The following is a 25,300-nucleotide window of genomic DNA, read 5'->3' on the forward strand; positions in this document are numbered from 1 at the left end:
CCATCAGACATCTAGATCCACAACCATCCAATCTCACACTATTGGAAAGTGCTATTCATCAAGCAGAGTCTCAGATTTTACAAACGACCAATCAAAATCTTGTGGAATCCATGCCAAGAATAATCAATGCTGCGTTCAAGGCAAAGGGGTGGCCCAATGAAATACACACAAGGTGGTCATAATAAAGTAGCCACTCAGTGTATATTTATTATGTATTAACAGATACAGTACTATATTTATTTATACTGGAATTGCTTATCATTTGTGTGGTTGTGGATTACTCAAATACACACAGTGTCCTGTAAGTGCTAGCACGGCCTTAATCTCATCAATCGTCTGTAGTAGAGGTATGATTCCACTTTAAAAAATGCTCAACAGGCATTCAAAAATTACCCTGTACCAGCTTTGAGAGTGAAAAATGCAGCGTGTAACAATAAAAAAATCTAAATTTTTATACGGTCCCCCTGTGCTCTAACTTCCAATTAGAAATTTGTTGCCCTGTCTCTTCTGATGCCAACAAAAAAAAAAAATCAGTTTCTAAGTGCAATATTCATTGAGATATTCAAATTCAGAAAAATGGAGGAAGTTTGAGAAAAAACAGCGCTAAATGCAGGTTGTTTTTGGTCCCCAAATTTCCTGTTTTTCAAATTTGAATATCTCTGTGAATAGAGTACTGTGAATAGAATACACTTAGAAACATGGAATTTCTTTTGTTGGCAAAGTGTGATATTCACAGGAATATTCAAATTAAGAAAAATGGAGGAAATTTATGGAAAAAACAGCATTAAATGTGGAAAAACCGTTTTACCCGCATTTAACGCTGTTTCTTTCTCATATTTCCTCCATTTTTCTGAACTTGAATATCTCAGTGAATATTGCACTTAGAAACAGAATTTTTTTGTTGGCATCAGGAGAGACTGGGCAACAACTTTCTGATTGGAAGTTAGAGCTCTGGGGGCACCCCATAAAAATTTATATTTCTTATTTTGTCACACGCTGTATTTTTCACTGTCAAAACTGGTACAGGGTGATTTTTGAATGCTTGTTGAGCATTTTTTAAATTGGAATCATACTTCTACGACAGACGGTTAATGGAATAAAGGCCACGATAGCACTTACAGGACACCCTGTATGTATATTGTCCCCCCTCGTGCTAGAAGCACAAATGTGTAATGTCCTTGAAAAAAGAGAACTACTTGGGAAACGACGTTTGAATGTTTACTCTATGGAAGTTATTTTCCAAAAATGTTTTGTAACATGTGTTTCAATAGGGATACACATTCGCATTTCAGGCACAACTTGGACAGAAAAATAAAGTATCCAAACCAGCTGATAAAAAACAGAAAGGGAAAATTTAAAACATTCATGCTTCTGGCATTGGGAACTTATGATGCATGAACTTAATGCTTTAATGGTGATGAATTAGTTTATAAGTCAATTAATTGCTTTTACAAAATTACTATAATTATCAATTAATTACTGTATTCCTCTGCATTAACCAGTATGCTTCAAAACTCGAAACGCACCAGATTTTTTCATGTTAGGGTCTGGTTCATTTCCAGCATGCCAGGAAAGTATGAATTCAGCCAATTCAATGGATTTTCATAATTAAGACATTAAGGAATTTTCCAGAATGTGATTCGAATTTCCCAGAAAGCCAGCTAATGTGGGGTAATATGGTAATAAGCACCAGGAACTAACAAAAACAGGGTTTGACTTGGTAAAAGTCTGAAATGAAAATGTTTACAAACATATATCAGGTCTTTACCAACTCACTTTGATAAAACCTGGGTTTTATCAGTCTCCAGGCTTTTAATGTAACATACACATATAAATCAAGGTATCAGAAGAACATGTAACATTAGTTGGTTATAAAACTTTGTAGGTTATTATATGAGATTATCAAATGATAAAATGACCTCTTAGCTCTGACGCAATGGATCAAAAAAAATTCTCACAGTTTCAAGAAAAAGTAGTTGAAGCAATCACTATATCAAATATAAAGTGACTAAGTAATGAAAAATAAAAATACTGAACATAGAGCCACGACTATCTTACAAATCATCGCCTTGTGAATCATGTGGCAATCCATAAATAGAGCTCCTTGGCGAATAATTATTAGATATTGGAGAACTGGAAGCTGATGACAGTGTGGTATTAATAGTAGAAACTGAAGAGGATCTGGTATGATGTGTAGCCCACAAATCCGCTGAAACAAGCTGGAAAAGTGTTTCAATTATAAAAACCAATTTTTTACATTACATAAAATATTTTTGATAAGTAAAATATAAGATAAATGTTTTAATATCACTATATATATATATAAACTGAAGAGCCAAAAAAACTAGTACAGGCATGCGTATGCAAATAAAGAGATATGGAACCAATCAGAGCACGGTGCTGCGGTCGACAATGCCTATATAACACAACAAGTGTCTGGCATAGTTGTTAGATCGGTTAATGCTGCTACAATGGCAGGTTATCGAGATTTAAGTGAGTTTGAACGTGGTATTATAGTCGGCGCATGAGAGATGGGACATAGCATCTCCGAGGTAGCGATGAAATTTGGATTTTCACGCACGACCATTTCACGAGTGTACCGTGAATATCGGGAATCCGGTAAAAAATTAAATCTACGACATCGCTGCGGCAGGAAAAAGATCATGCAAGAACGGGACCAACGACGACTGACGAGAATCATTAAACGTAACAGATGTGCAACCCTTCCGCAAATTGCTGCAGATTTCAATGCTGGGACATCAAAAAGTGTCAGCGTGGATCCATTAAACAAAACATCATCGATATGGGCTTTCGGAGCCGAAGGTCCACTCGTGTACCCTTGATGACTGCATGATACAAAGCTTTACGCCTCGCCTGGGTCCGACAACACCGACATTGGACTGTTGAGGACTGGAAACACGTTGCCTGGTCTGACGAGTTTCGGTTCCAATCGCTTTGAGCTGATGGACGTGTACGGGTATGGAGACAACCTCATGAATCCATGGACCCTACATGTCAACAGGGGACTGTTCAAGCTGGTGGAGGCTCTGTGATGGTATGGGGCGTGTGCAGTTGGCGTGATATGGAACACCTGATACGTCTAGATACGACTCTGACAGGTGACATGTACGTAAGCATCCTGTGTGATCACCTGCACCCATTCATGTCCATTGTGCATTCCGACGGACTTGGACAATTTCAGCAGGACAATGCGACACCCCATTTGTCCAGAATTGCTACAAAGTGGCTCCAGGAACACTCTTCTGACTTTAGACACTTCCGCTGGCCACCTAAATCCCCAGACATGAACATTATTGAATATATCTGGGATGCCTTGCAACGTGCTGTTCAGGAGAGATCTCCACCCCCCTCTTACTCCTACGGATTTATGGACAGCCCTGCAGGATTCATGGTGTCAATCACCTCCAGCACTACTTCAGACATTAGTCGAGTCCATGCCACGCCGTGTTGCGGCACTTCTGCGGGCTCGCGGGGGCCCTACACGATATTAAGCAGGTGAACCAGTTTTTTTGGCTCTTCAGTGTATATCATTTAAGAAAATATATATAGCTTGTCTTAAATTTTTATAGAAAATAATTTTTTTTTTTAATTAGAGATCAAACTTTTCCATTTTTTTACACACAAATCGGATGTCGGTAAAGTCATTGCACAATAGTTGAGCGGAATTTTGATCAAGAACTGAATTGATAAGAATAAAAAACCACCTAGAAGTAGTAAAAAAGAAAAAAGGTGATAGAGAGAAAAACTGCTCTTGGGAAGAACGCGTCCCATGGGATGCATTACCCTTTCAAACTCGAGCATTCATTTTTGGAATTTTCAAAATGTTTTTGCATTTTTGATAATTTTACAATTTTTTTTTGTGAAGAAATAATTCACTTTGTAGAAATTTTCAGAGAAAATGATGTAGAGTATATTCATCTTCACATACAATTTTTTCCAGAATTTTATTGATGAATTTTATGTAATGAATCACACTTTTCCTAGAGGCACTTTCTCCAAATTTAAGCTTTTGCTGCCCTCTGATGAAAGTCCCTAAAAATTATATTTACCATATTTCTAGCTAAAAACTTACACAATCCTTCAAGTCAGGGCTTAACTGAGGTAAAAAGAAAAAAATCGACAGTGAGAAAACAACTCCCACATTTGTGACACCAGGGTCTGAAAGGGATAAACAGAATTTTTTTATGCTTCCTTTTGGAAATTCCAGGTATTTCTTGGATAAATAGCATGTCAAACATTTGAGAGGTTATATAAAGATACATTAAAATTTCTAATGATAAATAAGTCAAATTTAGATCACTTCTTCATGATTATAACAAAATATTTTCCCAAGTTAAAATGACTGATGAAAGATATAAGCATTTTTTTGTTACAAAATAATTTTAATACATGCATAAAACTTATGCAAACAAATTTGTTTTTGCTAAAATGCTAAAATTTGTATTGTGCAAATTTTGTAAAACCCTGTTTAATTTGTCCAATAGCAAGATTACAAAAATATATACTGTTTTATTATTTTAAAAAAGCACTAACCTCTTTAAACACTGATACTTCAAATTGTGGATGGAATTTTTCCTAGGAAGAATAAAGAAAAAAATCAAAACACACACATTTTTTATTTATACAAGGAAAATTTGTGGTACACAAAAGCAGTAACTACACAGAGAATGGTAGTAGTATTAGCATATTTTTCAAAATCTTGATTGTCTTGTCATTGCCACCAAAGCAGTACTACTCAGTCTACGTATCTGTTTCAGTTCGTGTTACATGCCTATCTGGAAATATGTTGATGCATTTTTATTAATCCAAACAAAGAATAGTAACTAGTACAATCAATTTCCCCTGACAATCAGGAATTGTAATCCTTTCAGATAGGCGTAAATGGACTGTTAGTAAAAAACCTGGTAACTATCAATGGATGTTTTCTTGAGACATTTTAGACAATAGAATTGCTGAGAAAGAGATGGCAAAGAAATGAAATACAGTGAATGGGCTCTGTTAAGAAAGGAAGAATTTTTTTTTTTCTTTTTTTGTATGAAATGGGAGAAGAAAAAGAATTGTGTGTGTGAATGGGGTGGTTATGAAAATTTTATAAGCATTAAAATATAATTTCTTGCACACATTACCTGGAATATAGAAAGCTGCATATTATCTGCAGTATTTTCTGAGAGGTTGAACATTGGAATATGGGATAATATTTTTGGAAAAATTCAGTAAAATAATAGTTATGATGATCAAGTAAACTGTTATGGAAAGTGGTTGTTTCAACTAGTTATAGTGAAATTTTTTCCCATTTAATCTCTTCACTTGCCCACGTGGGTGGGGAAAACTGCACCTATAAAAACTCTCAAAAATATTCACTTTTTTTATATATCACACCCCTCTCACCATCACTTTGAAATTTTTAAAGTTTCAACATTTGAAAGTAGGCTATCATTTAAGTCGTGTCCTGTTTAGTTTATTCATATAGTGTGTTATTATAATTGTCACATCAATTTAATTAGTCCTGTTAGTTTATTATAATTTTCCTGAAGATTGGTCAAAAATACTTATTATAATTAGAGGAGTTGAACGGAGACCCATAATTTAAAGCTGAAAAAAAAGTTGCTTAAATTATTCTATGAACTACTTAGAATTTAAATCCAAGCCAATTGAACAAAAAATGATATTCTAACCATACAGCTGTCACTCAACATGAATGAACAAAAATATAATCTAATTTGCTATTTCCCTAAAGAAAAATAATGCAAAATTTACGAACCCTTTCAGAAGGTGGCTTTCGACAAAGCTTTTCTGCTTCAGTCTTGTGCTTGCGATCAGCTCCCTTTGGCTAAGTAAACAAAAGATTGTTTCATTTTGCGGATAGAAGAATTGCCCATTTAATTTCCAAAATATTATCATAAAAGTTACCTGTGAATTTTATGAAATTTTGAGATGTTATACAGTTGACTTTCTATAACTCTTAAATTTTTTGATATCTCAAACTAATTTGAATATTCTGTGTAATAGATGTTACTAAAATGAGCTGAATTTTTAGAAATAAGTTCAAAGCATAAAATAAAATTGAAATTGATTGATGCAGGGAGTTAAGATTTATTTCCTTATAAAAAAATACAAAACTATTATTCTCTTCAATGGACATACACTCAAATTCTATTGTCACTGATATTTCATTGCATTGTTGTTCAATTTAACCATGTCCCTCCATAGGTATGCTCTCCACAACCTTGGGGCTTACTTCAATCTAAGATGAACTAAGCCCCAGAAAAGAGAAAAGATCACTTTGGGAAAGCATGAAGAGAAATTTTTTAAGAAGAAATTGAGCATTTTCTATTCGTTTTTGACAATCCCCAAAAAAAAGAACAATGCACGTCAATGAGAATTCCCAAATCAGTGATCCTAGTTGCGTTTGAAATAATTGTACCATTCACACAAAGCGTAAGTGAAGCATGGGTTGTTCAAAACAAAATGAGAGATCATAAACTTGTCAACGCAATTTCATCAAAACTCATGTTGCAACACCTGTCCAATTAGAATATTTCATGTTGATTATAACCTACTGTGACCTATCTCGCAACCACGATTCTATTCAGTTCAGCAAATTGCCCTCAATGCCAATCTCATGTAACCACTTTAAAAGCTTACCATATTGGGTCGAATCGAATGCCTCCTGGAAATCAAGATACACACGTACATTGTGTATCTTCATATATATACAGTAAAACCACTCTTTTGCGGACACCGACGGGACAAAAAAAAAATTGTCTGTAAAAAAAGGGGGTGACCATTAATCAGGGGGTTTAAAATGCATATTTTTATTACACACAAGGGGAAATTAATATTTGGCCATAAAAGAAGGGTGACCGCATCTGAGGGGTGTTACTGTATATAGACATACAGTAGACTAATCCGGCACATACCAGACCAGGATTTGCCAGATTACTGAACAGGGTTCATACAAAATTTCCTAAATAAAAATTAAGGAGTTTTTAAGGACTTCTTAAGGAGTTTCAAGCAGTTTTTAACAGGGTTTGTTTGGTTTAAACCAAGTGGTTTTTTTATACACTTGGACAAAAATCAAATAAAAGTGGCCTAAATATTTTTTTTCCTTGAAAAATATCATATTGGTTCGTTCATTAGCAAAAATTTTTCATTTTTACCACATTTTATATCCTTGGGGTACATTCTGATGGTATATCTTTAAATGACATAAGATTTTATAAGTGGTTTTTTTCAAAAAAAATCTCATAAAAGTGGCCAGAATATATATATATTTTTCATATGAAGTTTCTTAGTTATTTAAAGTTATATACAAAAGCCAAAATTTCTCATTCTTACAACATTTTCTAACCTTTTGCTACATTCTGATGCTCTATATATCTTTAGCAAATTCATGAATAAGGATTGCATCACACATCTACATGTAGCGGTGTATTATCTCACAGGTTTCTTTTTCCCTTCACAAAGAAGCAGCAACAGTAGTGACACCATCATGCTAGGGGCACAGATGGTCCTATAATCCAATAAAGATACCACCTGTCCAGTGTACTAGTATATATATATATTTCATTTTCTTTCCTATAAGAAGTAGCACATCTTCTACTGTATATCTCCCAGTCTTAATATTCAATAGTTGTTTTTTTCATACTTTCACTGTTAAGCCCAGTTAATCAAGGGTCTACTGTATAGTAGTAACAGATTTATGAAAAATAATCAGCTATATACAGGGTGATTATAATTTAAGTTTGGAGACCATACCTACAGAGGGACATAGACTTGGTTGAAGGGGTGCAGAGAAGAGCTACGCGTGTCCTTATTGGCACACAGGGCTTGAGTTATGAAGAAAGACTTCATTTTTTGAATATGTTTACATTGGATGAACGCAGGTGTCGAGGAGATATGATCGAAGTGTTCAAAATTTTCAATGGGATGGATAGGATGGACCATGAACTTTTAGTACACCGCCAATCGACTGCTTTTACAAGGGGACACCAGTATCGATTGGTGAGGGACAATGCAAGGTTATGGTGTCGCAGGGAATTTTTCTCCAATAGGGTTGTTAATAAATGGAATAGCTTACCCCCGGAGGTAGTAAATTGTAACACAATTGACACGTTTAAAAAGAAATACGATAAACATGTTGGGGTAAATCGAGAAGCTATCCATTCTTAGAATAAGACAACCATAAGTAATCTTTATGGGCATCGTATAATATTTTATCATGTGTATATATTGTTTGTAATTTGTGTTAATTGCATTTTTAATTGGGTTGCTGTATTTTTGAAACATATGACAACCATATTTTTATGGGCATCTTTTTATCAGCCACCTCGTTGGGCATTTTGCCTGTTGTGGCGTTGTATTTGTATTTGTATTTGTATTTTGATTCCAAAACTATACAATAAGTACTGGTCAGAATGACTTGGAAAATTTGCATGGATATTCCTGAAGCAATGGAAGTTTCTTTCGCAAAAGGAAAAAAAGTGCACGTAGTGAAAAATGTGCAAGTAGATGATGCTGTACTTGGCCAGCAGTATAATCTATTTTGTGCAATCACATCATTTTGGCACTTCCACAGCATCAGTGTGTGGATAGAACTTCTATCAAGGTGCACATTGCAATACCAGCAAAGCAGCTGCTGGAGACACATTTTGAGAGAATGCACCTTAACCTTTGCAACTTCTGGCTGTGGGGATACCTCAAAATGTTATAAACAGTGGTCAGATTGCAAACTTTGGTGAACTGCAATCTCCAGCACATCCCCTGTATGTTAGAAGTTCCTCAAGAATATTAACGTGGGGACGTTTGTGATTTAATAAAGCTGAATTGCAAGCACATCCTCATCATAACCATGGCATACTCTGATCTGTTGTTGAACAAGAATTTTTGTGCTTTCAACCTCATAGCCAGAACACGTTGGACAACATATTTAACATTTCTTAAGTAAGTTGTAGTTATTTGTTCAATTACTTCATTTTTTGTGGTTTCCATGAATTATGTAATCGTGCAAATTAAGCTATCATTTTGCCATGGCTGGCTATCGTTTTCATTCTGCAAGCAAATTTCCCACATGTTGGATGATGCCATTAATTTTACATTTTTAAGTATTTTTTCCCCTTTATCAAATAAAATTGCATTTTTTCAGGAATATTCATGTCAATTTTCAAGTCATTCTTTTTTTACAGTGTTTTGATATCAGAACCTTAGTTATAATCACCCCGTATATCGTAAACCATTGCTAATTAATTTGCATTATTTATGCTTCATTAAATACATTATATTCCCCTAATTTTTATTACAGTTTTTGCAAAATAGATTCCTAATTAAGCATACTGAAAGTAACTGGAGAAAACATCTATATGTTAATAATGACATTAAAAGAATTTTCAAACACAGTAATCCATTGAGTTAAGCAAAAAATAATTAAATTGCAAAAGTTGGTTTTCGTTAAAATATAAGAAATATTCATTGATTAATTAATATGGGAATAGTATTAATTACCATTAATAAACATTTTATTTTAATTAATTATTAGAAGTTTCGATGATTTTTCAGAAATTTTATTGTTTTTAATGTTAATACTATTTAAAACAAAAAAAAACAGTTTAAACAAAAGAAACCCAAGTTTTACAGCAAAAAAAAGGAGTGGGGCACATATGCAAATTTATTTTTAATTTGATAAACAAATTTCCCCTCTTCTCAAAAATATAGACGTAGAAGTGGTTCTTTTGATTTGTTACCCAGCATCATAAGAATTCATAAAATAATCAATCCACATACATGCTTTCTGTTGTCACCAAAGTGTTCTAAAACCTTTAAGTTTCAGTCAAAAATATAACTCGTAACAGCATCACATAAATTCTAAAATTTCTAAAAGTGATATTCATTCCGCCTCCAATTATTCAAAATAAAAACCACAGCTGACCAAGATTTTTCTTACAAAATTATTTATATTTGCAGCAACTCTTTATTCACCTCTCGCTTAAAATGGATCAACACATACACAAATTCTTTAAAATTACGTTTTTCCATTTTCCTTCTTGTTTTTCCAGTTATCCTCAGAAAGAAATTGTTGCAAAATGGGAGCAAATTTAAGGACATACAACACAATGTTTGGCGATTTAGCACTCATTATTTGGCAAAATTTACAAATTAACACTCATAATTCGGCAGACTAGCTCTTTTGTTAATGAAATGAATTTTTTTCCATGGAACATTGGGATTTGATGCAATGATGATTGACCATAGTAATTTCTGCTGCTTGCAGTGGAGACTTTTTTTCTATTCTTTTCTTTTTTTGAAAACGGAAACCGCGGTCGGTTGTTGAGAAACTCTGGACTAGAGTAAACCATCTCCAGCTGCACGATCAAGGATATGATCGGGGCTTCACAATGAAAATCGTGAAACCCTGATTAATTTTTTTATTCAATTTTTTTGAACTTTTAAATTTTAAATTTATTTTTTCAAGTTTTAGTTATTTTCCCTTCAGGAAAGTTACATTGAGGTTTCAAAGTATAAGAGAACATTCATAGTTCACGAATAAAAAATAATGATAAATACCTTGAAAACTTTTACTTGGCAAGATGCAGCATGTAAACATTCACAAGAGTCCTCATTAAAATATGTTTCGATAACGATTCTGAAAGGCACACCCTTTTCACCACCATGTTTTTTTGGAGTAAATTCAGTACTTATGCAGTTGATCTGGAAAAAGAAATTCCGCTGATCGTATATAACCACAATAGAGAAATCATAAAACTTTTATAGAATAACTTATATTCGTGAAGAATGCCAAATACTTGATTATACGGTTAGCTTACAATTAAATATTATTTTCCCTTCTTTTTCTGAAACAAATGCCGGGTGTCTGGGCTGAAGGTATTTAAAAATAATGGCTTTTAGTGAGAGAACCACTTATAGTTATTCTTATAGTTATACTTATAGTTATATAGAGGATGACGACACTCTCCGCTATCCATACAAAGGTTTTTAACAGCTGGCTGATGCAAAGATATATTTTGGAAAGGGAGAAAATTCAAGCAGCAGAATTTTCTCCCTTACCAAAATATGTTAAAAACCTTTGTATGGATAGCAGAGAGTGACGTCATCCTCGGATAAGTCACTATCTGGTGGCATCGTCAGCAATTGTGAGCTTTAGCCTGAATTGTGTCTGACCATCCATGTATGATCCCATTCAGTGCACACGAGCTCCAAGGAAAGATTGAGATATTCGTTGCCTCTGTAGTCTAGTGGTCTAGGGCGTTCACCTGGAAAGTGAAAGGACGTGGGTTCGATTCCCCGCAGGGGCAATTGAGTTTTCTCTTTCCAAAATATATCTTTGCATCAGCCAGCTGTCAAAAACCATTGCACTTATAGTAAGTTATAAATTTTAGTTGCATTAAAAAAGAGCAACTCAAATTTATTTCCAACTTAATAAAATTCAATATCAGGGTGTCTACCACATACCAAAAGCAAACTTTGGTAACTTTTTGGTGATTTATCAGTGACCTTTTCTCGTTCCACATAATGAACCATGGTGGATGGTTTTTCATATCAGTGGTTCCCAAACTGCGAGTCGCGACTCTGTGGAGGTTTGTGTTAATAAAGTTGGGGAAGCGAGTGAATAGAAACATAAGAAATCAATTTTAATCTTTTGCAACTTTTCATGGGGCATGATGATGTCAATACATAAATACACAATATATTTTGATCGCCGTATAAATATTTGATGCAGGAGGGGGTGGCTGCAACTCCTTCATGTCCCCATGTATCTTCACTGCAGTGTCTTACAACACAAGCAGAAATCAAATTTCTTTATCAGAGTCGTATTACTGAGAAAATTTCAATTTGTTCATTTTTGTAGCCCCCACAGTCATTTTGTGTCCAAAATGGTTTATTCAAACAAAACCTAGTAAAGCCTATTACAACTGAGAATTAGAACACAGTCCTCAGTGGTGTTGCTCACCGAATAAGGTGCTAAGCAAGATGGCACGGGTGATCCCTCTAATTGTATATATTCCCCACACAATATTTATTTTGTATATTTTCATCAGATCCACCGGAGCGAATGAACTCAACCCAATAAAACTGATGCTGGCTTCTAGTCTGCAAGTTATCAAACCTATTTGCTCACCAATAAGGTGTTAAGATTCTCATTTGGTTTTTTTTGTATCTTGTGTATATAATATGACAAGTGTAAAATAACAGATGAGATGGCATGGGCCCCCTTCAATTGCTTTTAAAATATACCTCCATCCTAATATGTGTACATTCATCTGTGTCTCAACGAAACCCAGAAACTTTTTTCCAACTCCCAACCCCATCTCGTCTGTAATCACCACAAAATTTGTTAATTGCGACAGTACCCAATTGTCCGGGGAAAATATGTTGTAAAAATTTTGTATGTTATGTTTTTTTTTCTTTTTTTACACAAAATAAAGTGTTCCGGACTCTGCCACAAAGTTGAGCTGGAAGAGATAACGGAAATGGAATAATTCCAATGGCAAAGTTCTGGCATTCATTCATTCAGTCCTCAGTGGTGTTAAAACCAGGGGTGCTGCTGACTTTAAATGATCAGCTTGGTAGCTACCCAAAAGTAACAAAATGAATGCAGACCTGAGAAAAATTTTAAAAACTATTCCATCCATTTTGTTACTTTTGGGGAGCCACCAGACTGATCATTTAAAGTGCTTTGATAAGATCAATTTCTATTTGGCGCAAGTGGGTACATAAATAAAATTATGATACACATGGTCAAATGAAATACTAAATGTTTTTCCCCTCAAGTATTCAGTGCTGTCTTAACACATGGGAACACCCGGGCATGGCACGGGGACCTCATGTCCCCTCTGTTCTTTTGCTTTTTTTTAACCAATAAATTTTTTTTCAGTAAATGAGGAGGGGCAATAGGGAGATCGCCCGCCCACCCACCCCGTATCCCCTATGAAACTTTGGGAGATCGTCTAAATCCTTGGTAATTAATGAATATTCAATGCAATCCATCCCTGCATATGTCCTTGTCATATATTGTCCATGTCTATTACCACTATTATTTATTATGGTATCATAATCATTTGGTTATGCCGTATAGCTTTATACAAGTGAATGAATTAGATAATTTTCCTCTCACAAGTTTCTACAAAGATAAATATGAAAAACATGAAGCCATGAATATCCAGGAAATTATAAACATAATAAAACACTATGGGATAGTTTGAAAGCCATACTTTCAGAAACACTCCCAAGTCTTTAGTCGAGTCCCATATAAACTCACATTCATTGATATTTTGCACAGAATTAGATGATTCTATAACACCATAAGTCAAAGGCAAATCTGGAATTATAAAGAAAGGTTGACAATATCATTCCAAAACAATAACATCCCATCACAAGAGTATGCATATATTGACATTTTAACCATTCATAACCAATATATTTCATCTCAGTAATTTCTCATTTTCTGCACACAGGGGCTAATTAGACAGGCGCCTACAGTTTATAGCCAATTCCGAACAGCTAAATTCTATAATTTTTTTTGTATCTCATGCCAACAGTTTAGTACTTATCATCCTAACTTAATAGAGTTAACCTCTTGGTGGAGGAACATATTTTCTCTTGAACCTGGTGATAATGACTAGGAAAATATATGGAAGCATTGATTGATCATTTCAGAAGTACCAGAGCCACATTTGCAAAATTAATTTTTTCATCTTAGGAGAACAACATACAAAAATATGTATTGTATCATATCAAGAAGAGTTTTCCAAACTTTGTTTTTTCACTCCCTCTTAAGTATGTTTTTTCACTCCCTCTTAAGTATGTTTTTTCACTCCCTCTTAAGTATTCTTTTTCTCATCACCCCCCCCCCCCAAACTAAGATTGGGTCCTATAATATTCCAATAGCTTCTACCACCTGCTTGGACTGCACTATCCCCCTAAAGGTGGCAATATTGCCCACTTTGAGAAATACTGATACAGTTGGCACTCATTATAATGACCTCCATTTTTCTGTTGGAAACGGACGTTATATTGGGTGGTGGTCATGGCCCCCACAAGGGGTGGGCTGGCAAGGCTCCAGCCCTGGGGCCCGGGAGGATTTCAATAATTTTATTGTTTTTTCACGCTATAAATTCATCATAAAGGGGGCCCCGTGAAAGTCTGGTCGGGGGGCCCGTAAAAGATCCCAGCCCAGGGGCCCTGCTTCAGGATGTGGGGGCCATGGTGGTGGTTATATCGAAAGGAATATTTAGAGGATAGTTGTTAAGTAAAAACATTTCTGACTTACCTCATCAGTCATTGCCATGGAATGGTCACTACAATGCGAGATTATAATAAGCATTGACTGTATAAAGCGAAGTGATTTCTTGAAGATAATCAGCATTTTATGTAATTTCTAAAGTTTAGTTCTGGAGGCCATATTCAGTTGTACCATGCACAATAGCTTTATTTTAAGTAACTTTATCGCTTTTCCCTTAATAAAGACTTCTGAAATGATTAGAGCAGAAGAATGTTCACTTTTTCTTTGTATAACCTTGAATGAACATTCTTATGTCGCCATCACCTCTTTCATTGGAAAAGAGGATCCAAAAGTAGCTCAGTACTACAAAGCAGAAAAACACTATAGCTATGAAACAATAATTAGCACTGAGAAGAATAAGCCAAAGCAAAAAGCTTGAGTGAGCTAAATTTTGTGAGTCTTGCTCTACACCAGTATTTCTAAAAGTAGTCCACATATCACCCCCCCCCCAGGAGATTATGATAGAAGCTGCAGATAAAGCATTAAATCCTAAAGATTAGCCAAGCAAAGATGCATGATAGGAAAAAAAGTTCTACATGGGGGGGGGGGCGGGCGACAAGACAAATAAGTCTAGAAGACTGCTCTACAGTTCAGATACAAAATTACTTGTTGTGTTGGAAAAGAGAAAAGGAGACAAGCTGGGCTATGTATTTCTGTCAACAGAAAAACTGCAAGATTCGAATCATCACCCTGCCCAGGAGCAAGAAATAATCAGCACACTGGTAGTGAGAGTACAATGAATTCGCAAGCTGGATTGCTTTCAAAAAAGAAACACCTTTTGGAGACAAAATTCGTTAAAGCCAAATTCTCTGTATTTATTTTACCCTGCTGCACTGTTTTGACTTTTGACCCGAAATGAAGTTTGCCTTGTTTATTAAGTGTTTGTCAATGAATATTTCTGACTTTATCAGTTACTACCCCATCTTTATATGAGGCCGATGCATTTCTGAATTTTTTTTTTTCTCTCTTGATTTTGTGTCTGTACCTTTGTGCCAATATGACCAAAAGAAGAAATTTTCTTTCAAAGGTCTAGAAAGGTTTCTTTCTACATTGACTTTAGGGTGAAAATATCTCATTGTGATTAGTATGTCTCTGACATCCATTTTAACATCATTGAAGAACTGGGTTTCCCAACCGATGTTCTGTGGAACCCCAGAGATCCATAAGACTTCACTAACTGTTCAACGAGAAATAGTAATGAACAGCAGGAGAAAATACAGTGAAACCCCTCTTAACAGACATCCCTCAGATGCGGTCATCCCTCTTTTAAAGACAAATAATAATTTCCTATTGTATAATAAAAGTAAGCATTTCAAACCCCTGATTAATGGTCACCCCTCTTTTATGGACAATTTTTTTTTTTTTGTCCAGGCCGGTGTATATGAAGGAAAGGTTTCATTGTAATTCTAAATAGATCTCTAGACCATGTGTTCTAGTTCCATAGATGTCCCTTCAAACATTCTCCTACACTTTTGGTACTCCCTAGACCATGAATTTCATTTGAGAAGTTTCGCCTAAACAAAAAATTTTCAAAAACACTCCCAAGTCTTCTAAAAAAATGAATGTGAGAGCAAATAGTAGTGTGAAAGCTTTATGTTTACTCCTATTTTCTATGGCAATATTTAGTAAGGCCCTTCTACATAATTTATAGGAATTATAGAAAATCACCTGGCAAGTGAACATTGTTTATTGCTGAAAAATGGTGATTTTTGAATTCAATTCAATAGAATAACAGTGCAGGTGACAAATTTCTTTTTTTCTTATTCATTTGCTCATGGTTTTTGAACTAACATGATATTTTTATAAACAAACTACTAACGAGGCTTTTATTTCTCTGTTATAATATATATATATAATGGTATTAATTCACATTATCTCTAAATGCATAGTTATTTCTTTATTCAAATTGAAGCTCTCCTCAATACAAAAATGAAAAAAATCTCTTGAAAGAATCAGATAGCATAGAATCTATCTGAACTTGAAAATCATGCAAGAAGTGAGTCAGAAATAATGTTTCTAATACTAATTTGTACCATTAAGATAAAAGGAATTAGGTTTTTAAGTTAGAATCTCAATACAGTAAAACCCCTTTTAACAGTCACCCCTGTTATAAGGCCAAAAAAATATCCCAGCAAAAAGCCTATTTAAATAATTTATTTTGAATCCCTGTTTCACAGTCACTCTCAGATACAGTCACAGACAACATTTTCATCATTTGTTCCATTAGACTAAAGCCCTCTGTATGAACACCAATAGTTGCAAGGAATTTTGGTTTAATTATAGTCACTAGATGGCAGAAAAAGTTCACATATTTGATCAATTTTTTTATACAGTATTTGGCTACTTCTGAATGAAATTTTGCCTTGAAGTTTGTTAATGATTGGTACCTCTGATGTCCATTTAGAATCAGAAATCATGTGTTGCTGATTGTGCTCCTATATTTTACATTATTCCCTGCTGTTTAATATGGCCAGCTCCAGTATAAACGTTGCTCTCTATCACTAAGAGAAAAAAATTGATGTGTCAAATACAGTGAAAAAATGAAAAAACTTAAAATTGGAGTTTGTGCTCTTGCAAATGAATTCAATGCATTGATTAAATACATTTTCCTGTGCAATGGTGGAAAGTCATTGGATTTAGTCTTTCCACTTAAAATACATTTTTAAGGAGCTGGATACTCAGCAAAACCCACCACACTGATACTGATCAATTTATTCAAAAGATGTTAATTCAGTATGCAAACTTTGTATAATATTTCTTTTGTAATTTTAATTTTGTATCTTTGAAATAATTATGTATTTTCATGACTTTAAACACATAAAAAAAGTAATTTTTTTGTAGTAAAAGCATTAGTTTTTTTGCATTTCTATAATCTACACAAAAAGAGCTTTCTCTTTAGTTACAATTAATTCATGCAATTAAAAATAAAATTGTAATGAATAAATTGAAAAATGTTGGATTTATGTATAATTGCCCACTGTATGCTTCTAGGGGTGGAACAGCAATATATATGATTGATTGATTATGTATCAAAGGTTATGTAAAAACCTTGTTTCAAAAGGTTTAAAGTTCTTGGTTTTTTTTTCCAACAATAAACAAGCATTAAAGTGAAAACAAATGAGTTGGGTCATATTGACCCAGCCTCACAACTGTAGGGTAAATATGAACAGTACAGCAGGGTTAAACACTCTGGGTGGGAATTGTGTTCTAGTGATAAACATTTCCACCCTTTATGAGCATGCATGTGAGCAATTGCAATGGTTCGAAGGAAAAAGGCCTTTATTTTTTAATCTACTAAACTCTCCTTATCCCTGCACCATTTTGTTTATTCAGAACTTTGTTTCTATCAAATAAATATGAATATTGTAAATTATCACAGTCTGCTATAAGAGATATTAGTTATAATTATCAAATACAAATGCAATGGACAAAAAAAGGCAAAATGCCCAAACAGGCAAATGCCCACCGAAAAGAGAAGATGCCCACAGAAATATGGATGTCACGTATATCTAAACTGCAACCCAATAAAAGAGCAATTATCTCTGGATCACTCTGTATTATCAATGTAAGGGCATCCAGAGCTAAAGATATCTAAAAGTAATGGCTGATATTAACCGTTTAAAGGCCGAACTATGAACAAAGTCACTGATTGTTTTGAAATTTGGAATTTGAGGTCCTTTTACATGCCTATACATAGATCAAGTTTGAAATTTGAAGAAAAATTTTTTTTTCTTTGTTTTTCACGATGTTCCATAAATGGAACATTGGCACTTGGGGAGAGGTGAAAGCGGAAACTGGTATCGCCTATATTCTCATGATTATTTATTTCTGGAGTAGTTATCATGCAAAATTTTCTATTTTCTCTACAAATTCAAATTTGCAACACATACCGATTTTTTTAACAAAAATGAGTGCAGAAAACTAAAATTTTTCTTACAACATCCGTGATCAAAGAAAAACATATATATTTCATGGACCTGTTTGTCACATTGGTGGCATTTATACATAGTGCTTTTTTTTGGCAAACCGCACACCGTCCTTGCATCGCAGACACAATATAATGGCCATCAGATGACCTGACATCTTTTTTTCAGTTGACAACGTGGACCTGGATGAATAATCAACCCCTCCTTAGACCATAGAAGGTTCATTGTCAGTTCTCTTCGGAATTCCAAATGCGAAATAAGATCTGCTTCTTGAAACTCTGAATGAATTATCCAATGTGCTATAATGGTCATATGGCAAATCTTTTCCAATGGAATCCAGAGCTGAGGTTTTGATCTAGAAAGAATTTTTTTTTATCCCATATAATAATTTTTTTCGGATTGCTCAAAACTGTCTTGCTTTTTCTTGAAACTTGAGTGTTGCACCTACGTTTTGCTCCTTTTTTCTGCCCTACACCTTTCAAGAACACGTTTCAGGAGTTTTCTAACAACCCATCCTCATTGTTGCAAAATTACCTAGCATTTCACATACATCAGTTGGAGCTGTTGATACTAGATCATTTTCAACAATATCATCTTCATCCACGATGTTCCCATTTTCATTAACACGTAATTGGAATACATCTACATCCTCTAATTAGGAATCTGAAAAAGTTTCTAAATATCTTACAGCTTCTTCTAATATGAGATATCTTTTTTGATATGGTTACACTCAGCTGAACACAACAAGACTATCTAGGATTGTCGAACTTGGTTTGATTTAGTCTGTAGTTTGCTAAAACATACATTTCTAAGAATGCAAGAATAAAAAATACTCATCCAATATAAACAATCCACCCCAGAAAGCACATTTCTCTGTGCTATATTACCCAGAATTAGCCCTATTCGCATGTCGAAAGATGACAACACCCTGGAGTTTCGAACGGGAAAATCAAAGCAGCGCACTGCACATTAGATATACCTAGAATTCCGCTCTCTTGAAAGGCCAATGTTCCATAAATGGAACATGCATTTTTGAACATGTATAGCTCTTTAATGTTTAACAGTACAAAGAAACTAATTGATTTACTTTGATTGATATATTATAAGTGGTAGAAACACACAAAATAACTTTCGATTTGCTTCAAAATTGAAATTTTGGCAAATTTTAATCGAAATGGGGGAAAAATACCCAAAAAATGTCAAATTTCAAAATTCTGCCAAAAATTTTTATATCAACCTGAAGTTTCCTAATTTATTTCAAAAAATACTTTGAACTCTCCTCTATACACAATAAAAAACTCGAAATGTTTGAATCAATTTTTATCTGATATTTTTGTAAATAAAAACTATGTTCCATTTATGGAACATTGGCCTTTAAATGGTTAAGAGAACCACATGAGCAATTGCCATCTTTAATGTAACTGAAATTTATAACTAATTATACATGGTTCTCTCATCATGAGTCATTAATTTGGATATCTTTAGCATAGACAACCTGTATGTAACATTAAATTCTGTGTGCAACATGCTTCTGGTTAACATGTAGCATATTTTTCGGCATGAACATTAGCAAGCATTTTCCAATGAACATTTGTTTGTAGAATACAAGAAAACAGTGATTACATGAAGGTTAAATTCTACTCTTTTAAGCTAACCTACATAAGTATCTATCTACCTAGTCTAATTATTTAAAACATTATCAGATACAAGTTTTAAAATTAATATTAAGAATTATATTTTTAAGGAATCAGTAATTTATAAAAAAGTTCATACTGCATTCCATAATTCTTTGATTTTAATATAAAAAATGTAATTTTATTACCATAACGTTCAGTTATGAATCAGCCTGTCTGTTTCTGAAATTATGAAAAATTCTTGAAAAAACTGAGTTTAAAAAATTAATTAAATTAATAAAATATTTAATATTAAAAATTCTTTCAAATATTTTTTCCTTTCCAATTTTTTTTTCACAGCACCGTAATTTTCAATCCATGGGTCACCACTGCTTTTACACAAGTAAAAATTAAGTTTGATTGAGCAAAAGCATGTAAACCAGTTTTATTGAAGAACACCCATTAAACCTTAAGCAAAATGGACACTAAAGCATATAAAGTTTGCTGTACTCTTGATTTACCTTTCCTAAATGAATGTGAGCTCTGGTATTACATTATTATTTCTAAACTTTTACATTATTGATAATTTTTCTCCAGAATATTAAAAATCACAAAAACATAACATATTTGGACACTGTAGTACAAAATGACAAGACATTTGCCTACTGCATTAAAAAAAGGTCTGTGATTTCATTGGTTTGAAACTTGCTCTGTTCTTTTTAGGTTCTTTTCTAACCAAAGGTGTCCTTTCCACTTAAAAAGAAGGATAGTGCCACCAATTAAAGTTCCCACATAGAGTATATATGTAGTACACCAACCTCTCAGTGGAAGACATAGAAGAATATCAATTCAGAATCAACCTTATATGTAGGCTCCCATCTAAGTGACCGCTTGTGCAATAAAATGATCATGATGCAATGAAAATAACCACATGAATTCAAGAGATTTTGAATTTTATAATCAATTCACAAAAAAATATTTTAGAAATATTTCTGTGAACCAGAGTACATATTGACAGTGGATACACTATTTATAAAAAAGAGAATATACTTCAAAATATAAAAATTGACCTATTTCAATGATACGTTCTCCTTGCCTATGAAGTTGCCATTCTGCTATTTGTTCTCGTTCAATATACTGCAAACGACGTTCTTGAAAGCCCATGCGAATGATGCTCTGAAAGGGAAAGAAAAACTTTTGTTAACTTCAAAGATAAATATGAGAAGTAATTGCTTTATACACTAATAATGCCACTAAAAACATGTACAATCTCTCCCCCTCTTTATACATATACAGTACACTATATAGACACCTGCTAATCCAAAAACCTCAATTCAAACAGCTTTAAAAAAAAAGATGTGCGCGAGAAAGTTGAAGAATCAACAACAGAAAAAAACACTCATTAATTCTGCATTGTAACAAGTTACATGTTACATATGAATACGTGATCATACCTAATAATGATGAATTACATAGTTGCCTTGAAAAAATCGTCTGTTTTCATTTGAAGAAGCCACATATACTGAGCGGACACTGTAGTTCATAGTTATCTCAGAAACATGATGTCTGCAGGGGTTGCATTATCATGCTGTTCTACATATAGAAGTGTGGTTTCAAAAGCTACCGCGGCTTTTGAATTAGTCTTTGGTGGTGCAGCATCATAATCTAACCCAGTGGTTCTCAAACTTTTACTATCCATGGCTTCCTTGCTATGACAATGTTTATCCGCGATGCCCCAGAATAATCTAAGAAAGACCCACCCCAAAACACTGAATAGGCAATCATCAATGTTCGCAGCTCACCACAATGCCCTTGAGAAAAGTTGGCGACATCTCTAGGAGAAACGATACACACTTTGAGAAACACTGATCTAACCCATTGCTTGATGATGAGTCATTGCCAGTTGAAACTTCGGAGACAATTTCTGCATCCATGAAAATTTGATGGCTGCTACAGTCTAATGATAATATTTCACCCCAGCCACATCTTTTTCCTTGCACCAGGGATTTCATTTAAAAGCTGAAGGATTTTGTCAAATTCCTTAGTTGTTTCCTTATGTCAAAAGCAAGTCTTGGCCATAATCTTTCGCAGGTTTTCTATAGCAAGATTTCCGTCACATTTTCCACGATTCTGCAAGCCAGTAAATGACACTTTTCACCAAAATCTTTTCCATTTTTTTGGAGAATGGAAAGGGGCTCATTCTCATCTTCAATGAGATATCGAAGCCACATTTTTTTTAACACCTGTTTGATGTTTTGTAATGCCCCTTGGTCCACTGGCTGAAGCAAAGATGTAACATTGGAAGGTAAAAAAAAAATTAATTTCCCCATAATTGTTTCAGTCACTGTTAAATTGAATTATCTGGGTCTGCTAGTATTACAGTTTTAAAAAATCCATGTTTAAAACACAAACCCTGGTAATCCAAACTTTTCACTAATACAAAGATTAGCAGGGTTCTAGTGTATATCGTAAGAGAAAGACAAGTGAAGAGAGATTCATTAACTCAGGCTGTGAAAAAGCTAGCTTAATTTATAGAAATTGAAGAAAGAAAATTTTAAATGTAAGTTTATGGCAAAATCTGCTCCAAATCCAATAATTTATGTGTGTGTAATTTGTTTTTTTTTACATATATTACTTGTATACAGGATAATTCGAAAGGTTCTGGCTAAACTTCATACGTATGATAGAAAGGTCTGAACTAAAATATAAAAAAATTGTAGAATTGTGTCCCTGAAAATGCTGTATTCAAATAGTAGGAGGGACTGTTTATTTTGATGGCATTGTTTCTGCAGTCACAGCTAACACAGTTCTTGTTCAAATGTTCGGTGACATGCATCATTATATAGATACAGAGCTTGTGTGGTTCTGAGAATTTTTTAAACAAATGAGTTTCTTAAAGGTTGTACAGAGCATGATTCCTGACTAGACATCTGCTTTTTGGCTTATATCATGCTTGCCAGTGCTGAAAGATCTGCTGTCACAAAGCTGCAACTGCACACAGTGGCCTCAGAGTCAGGAGGGCCATGAGTCTACAGACTTGATTGGGAAATAAATATCAGGAAAAAAAAGAATCGGAATATATATCTCTGACACAAAGCTCTAGACAACCAACCACTCATGAGTCAAAAACACTTTCAATGCCCCTGACTAGGCATCTTCAAACCTTTAGTGATTCAGCAGCTGTATAGTCAATAATGACACACCACACAACCTTTGAGTAGTTTGTCTATCATTTCTTATACAGAAGCATATCCACAAGCCCTGAGAATTTGTGTACCTTATACGCCATTGAGAACCCAAGAAGGAAATGATACCTTTTGGTTACAGAAGCTATGGCATCAAATGAATTAAACAGGAAAGGTATTTTATCATTTGAACAAAATCACATTTTCAGACACACACGTTCTACGACAATAAGCATTTATTTCTGGCCCTCTACTACCTTTTAAAAGTTTGGCCAGAAACTTTAGGTTCTGGCCAAACTACTTCTTCCCTTCTAAAATATTGTCATTAATATTCACTAATAAAGTAATTTTTTTCAATTGTTGATGTGTATTTTTTTATATACCTGGTGTCATTTAATTAGTGTTATAGTCATTATTTAGCACTAACAGATACTATAAACCTATATAAACTGAAAAAGAAATCGGAAATATAACCAAAATTAATATAAAATAATAATATTAGTGCTCTATAAGGATGCTTACACATGATTTGTCAAGGAATTTTCATAAAGCTCCAGATATATTATTTTTAATTCTGACATACTGAATTTTTTTAAAACAAACTTAACTATAAATAAATTAGACCAATTCAGAAATTCTAATTTCAAATAAGGTTCATTGCAATACCCTATAAATTTTCCCTTGTTGATCAGACGCATTCCGAGTTCTACGCACTTTTATTTCATAGGATTGGCCTGTAAAGGTAAACTTACATATAAAAAAATGTTTTTTCTGTGAAAAATAAATACATGCAATAATCAAAATACATTTGTTATACAGCATTTTATTCCATGTCAATTCAACACAAGTATTAGAAGCTTAAAGTAGCTTTAGTGGATGGATAAAAATAATTTACTGTCTGATAACCTGTATGAGTTTAGGAAGGGAAAGTTTCGCATAATCAACCTGTTCAGTTTTTATGATCATGTGACTACAGCCCTTGGGAAAGAAAAAATTTGGATATCTGGATTTTTAAAAGCCATTTCATCAGGCCCTGCATTGGCAAACTCTTCAATGCATTTAATACGGTTGGAATTGGGGGTAGGGATAGATTTGTGGTGGGAGGATAAGTCACAGAGAGTCATTCATGATGAACAGAGAATTTTCTGACTGGACAGGTGTCTTAAGTGGAGTCCCTTAACACTTTTGGGTCTAAGCTTGAGCCTGACTCGGGATGCCGTTTCTGTGCAAGGGAGCTAAGCTAACTTTTAACTCGTAGCTATAAAATGGCTGAATATATATATGTTCCCAGTGTTTTTAAACTAATCTATAAATCTTCTAGTTCCAAAAAAATATATAGATGGCAGCAGCCAACGGATGTAGCTTTATGAAATCATGTAGAAGTAAATATAGTTGAAACACATTTGTCTTCCTAGGTAAGGTAGCCACGTTTTATGTGTTTCGCGATGTCTCATAAACAATTTTTAGACTTATCAGATGCCGATGATTTGGCTGAAATTAGCACACAATTCTTTGTCAGAGTTATCAGATTCAGATGATCCAGAATACCAGCCCGCTCGTATAAGGGATTTAAAATAGCAGTTCGCATATGACGACGATAGCACCGGTAAATATATTTGATTTTTTTGCTTTTGAAACAATTTTGTGTATATTACTCAATTTTTCCAAATGTTTTAGGACTTATATTTTACAAAATTATTATTCATTTTAGATGATGAAAAGGAGCAACGAAGCAAATCAAAGGCAGAAACTGGAAAAAAAATTGAGGAAAGAAACTCTGACTTATTACAAACCCTGTGGTGTTGCTTTGTGTGCAAATGTGTGTTTTGAAGTGTACCATACTAAAGCAAATTTTACAAGATTATTATTTTTTTTTAATAAAAACAATTTTTAGATATTTGTACAACATTTGGCAAAGTGGACGGAAGTTTTTATTCAGTTATTATGTTAAAAAATGTTTTCTCATGCAGAACTTTTTTTAAAACTATAAAACATGTTTTTTTAATTTCTTATTAAATATTAATTATTAGTACCTTTAAATAATTGCTATATTATAAAAGAAAAGAGTTTGAAATTTCTAGCTAAAAAAAAACTGTCAAGGTATATATATTCTAAGTATTTAAAAAAAAATCATGAAAAGTGCCAAAACCCTCAGTTTACAGGGACAAACATAGTCGAAATAGCTCAGACCCAAAAGTGTTAAAGAGGTGTCTTATGCCTCACACTTTTTCTGATTTTCATCAATAAACTCCATCAGGG

General features: G+C 33.9%; 1 protein-coding gene and 1 non-coding gene across 5 annotated transcripts in view; one reads left to right on the forward strand and one right to left on the reverse strand.

The window, feature by feature from the left end:
• LOC149085281 (transcription factor CP2-like) overlaps window positions 1-25,300 on the reverse strand; it is an 84,789-nt gene that overhangs the window by 37,806 nt on the left and 21,683 nt on the right. For all 4 annotated transcript variants that reach the window (XM_089233213.1, XM_089233209.1, XM_089233210.1 and 1 more), the window contains 7 exons: window positions 23,708-23,775; window positions 20,927-21,032; window positions 13,248-13,354; window positions 10,582-10,725; window positions 5,783-5,851; window positions 4,555-4,596; window positions 2,059-2,219 (listed from right to left, as the gene is read on the reverse strand). In XM_089233213.1, coding sequence (XP_089089339.1) covers window positions 2,059-2,219; window positions 4,555-4,596; window positions 5,783-5,851; window positions 10,582-10,725; window positions 13,248-13,354; window positions 20,927-21,032; window positions 23,708-23,775 — 697 coding nt within the window. The remainder of the gene's footprint in view (window positions 1-2,058; window positions 2,220-4,554; window positions 4,597-5,782; window positions 5,852-10,581; window positions 10,726-13,247; window positions 13,355-20,926; window positions 21,033-23,707; window positions 23,776-25,300) is intronic.
• Window positions 11,257-11,330, forward strand: TRNAS-GGA (transfer RNA serine (anticodon GGA)). Its single transcript has one exon. It is a non-coding gene; the product is annotated as a tRNA-Ser (tRNA).

The sequence above is a fragment of the Pholcus phalangioides genome, unplaced genomic scaffold, assembly GCF_987345545.1.
Source record: "Pholcus phalangioides strain wild (caught in Gottingen) unplaced genomic scaffold, Ppha-v1.0 ptg000007l_1, whole genome shotgun sequence".
Classification (NCBI taxonomy): domain Eukaryota; kingdom Metazoa; phylum Arthropoda; class Arachnida; order Araneae; family Pholcidae; genus Pholcus; species Pholcus phalangioides.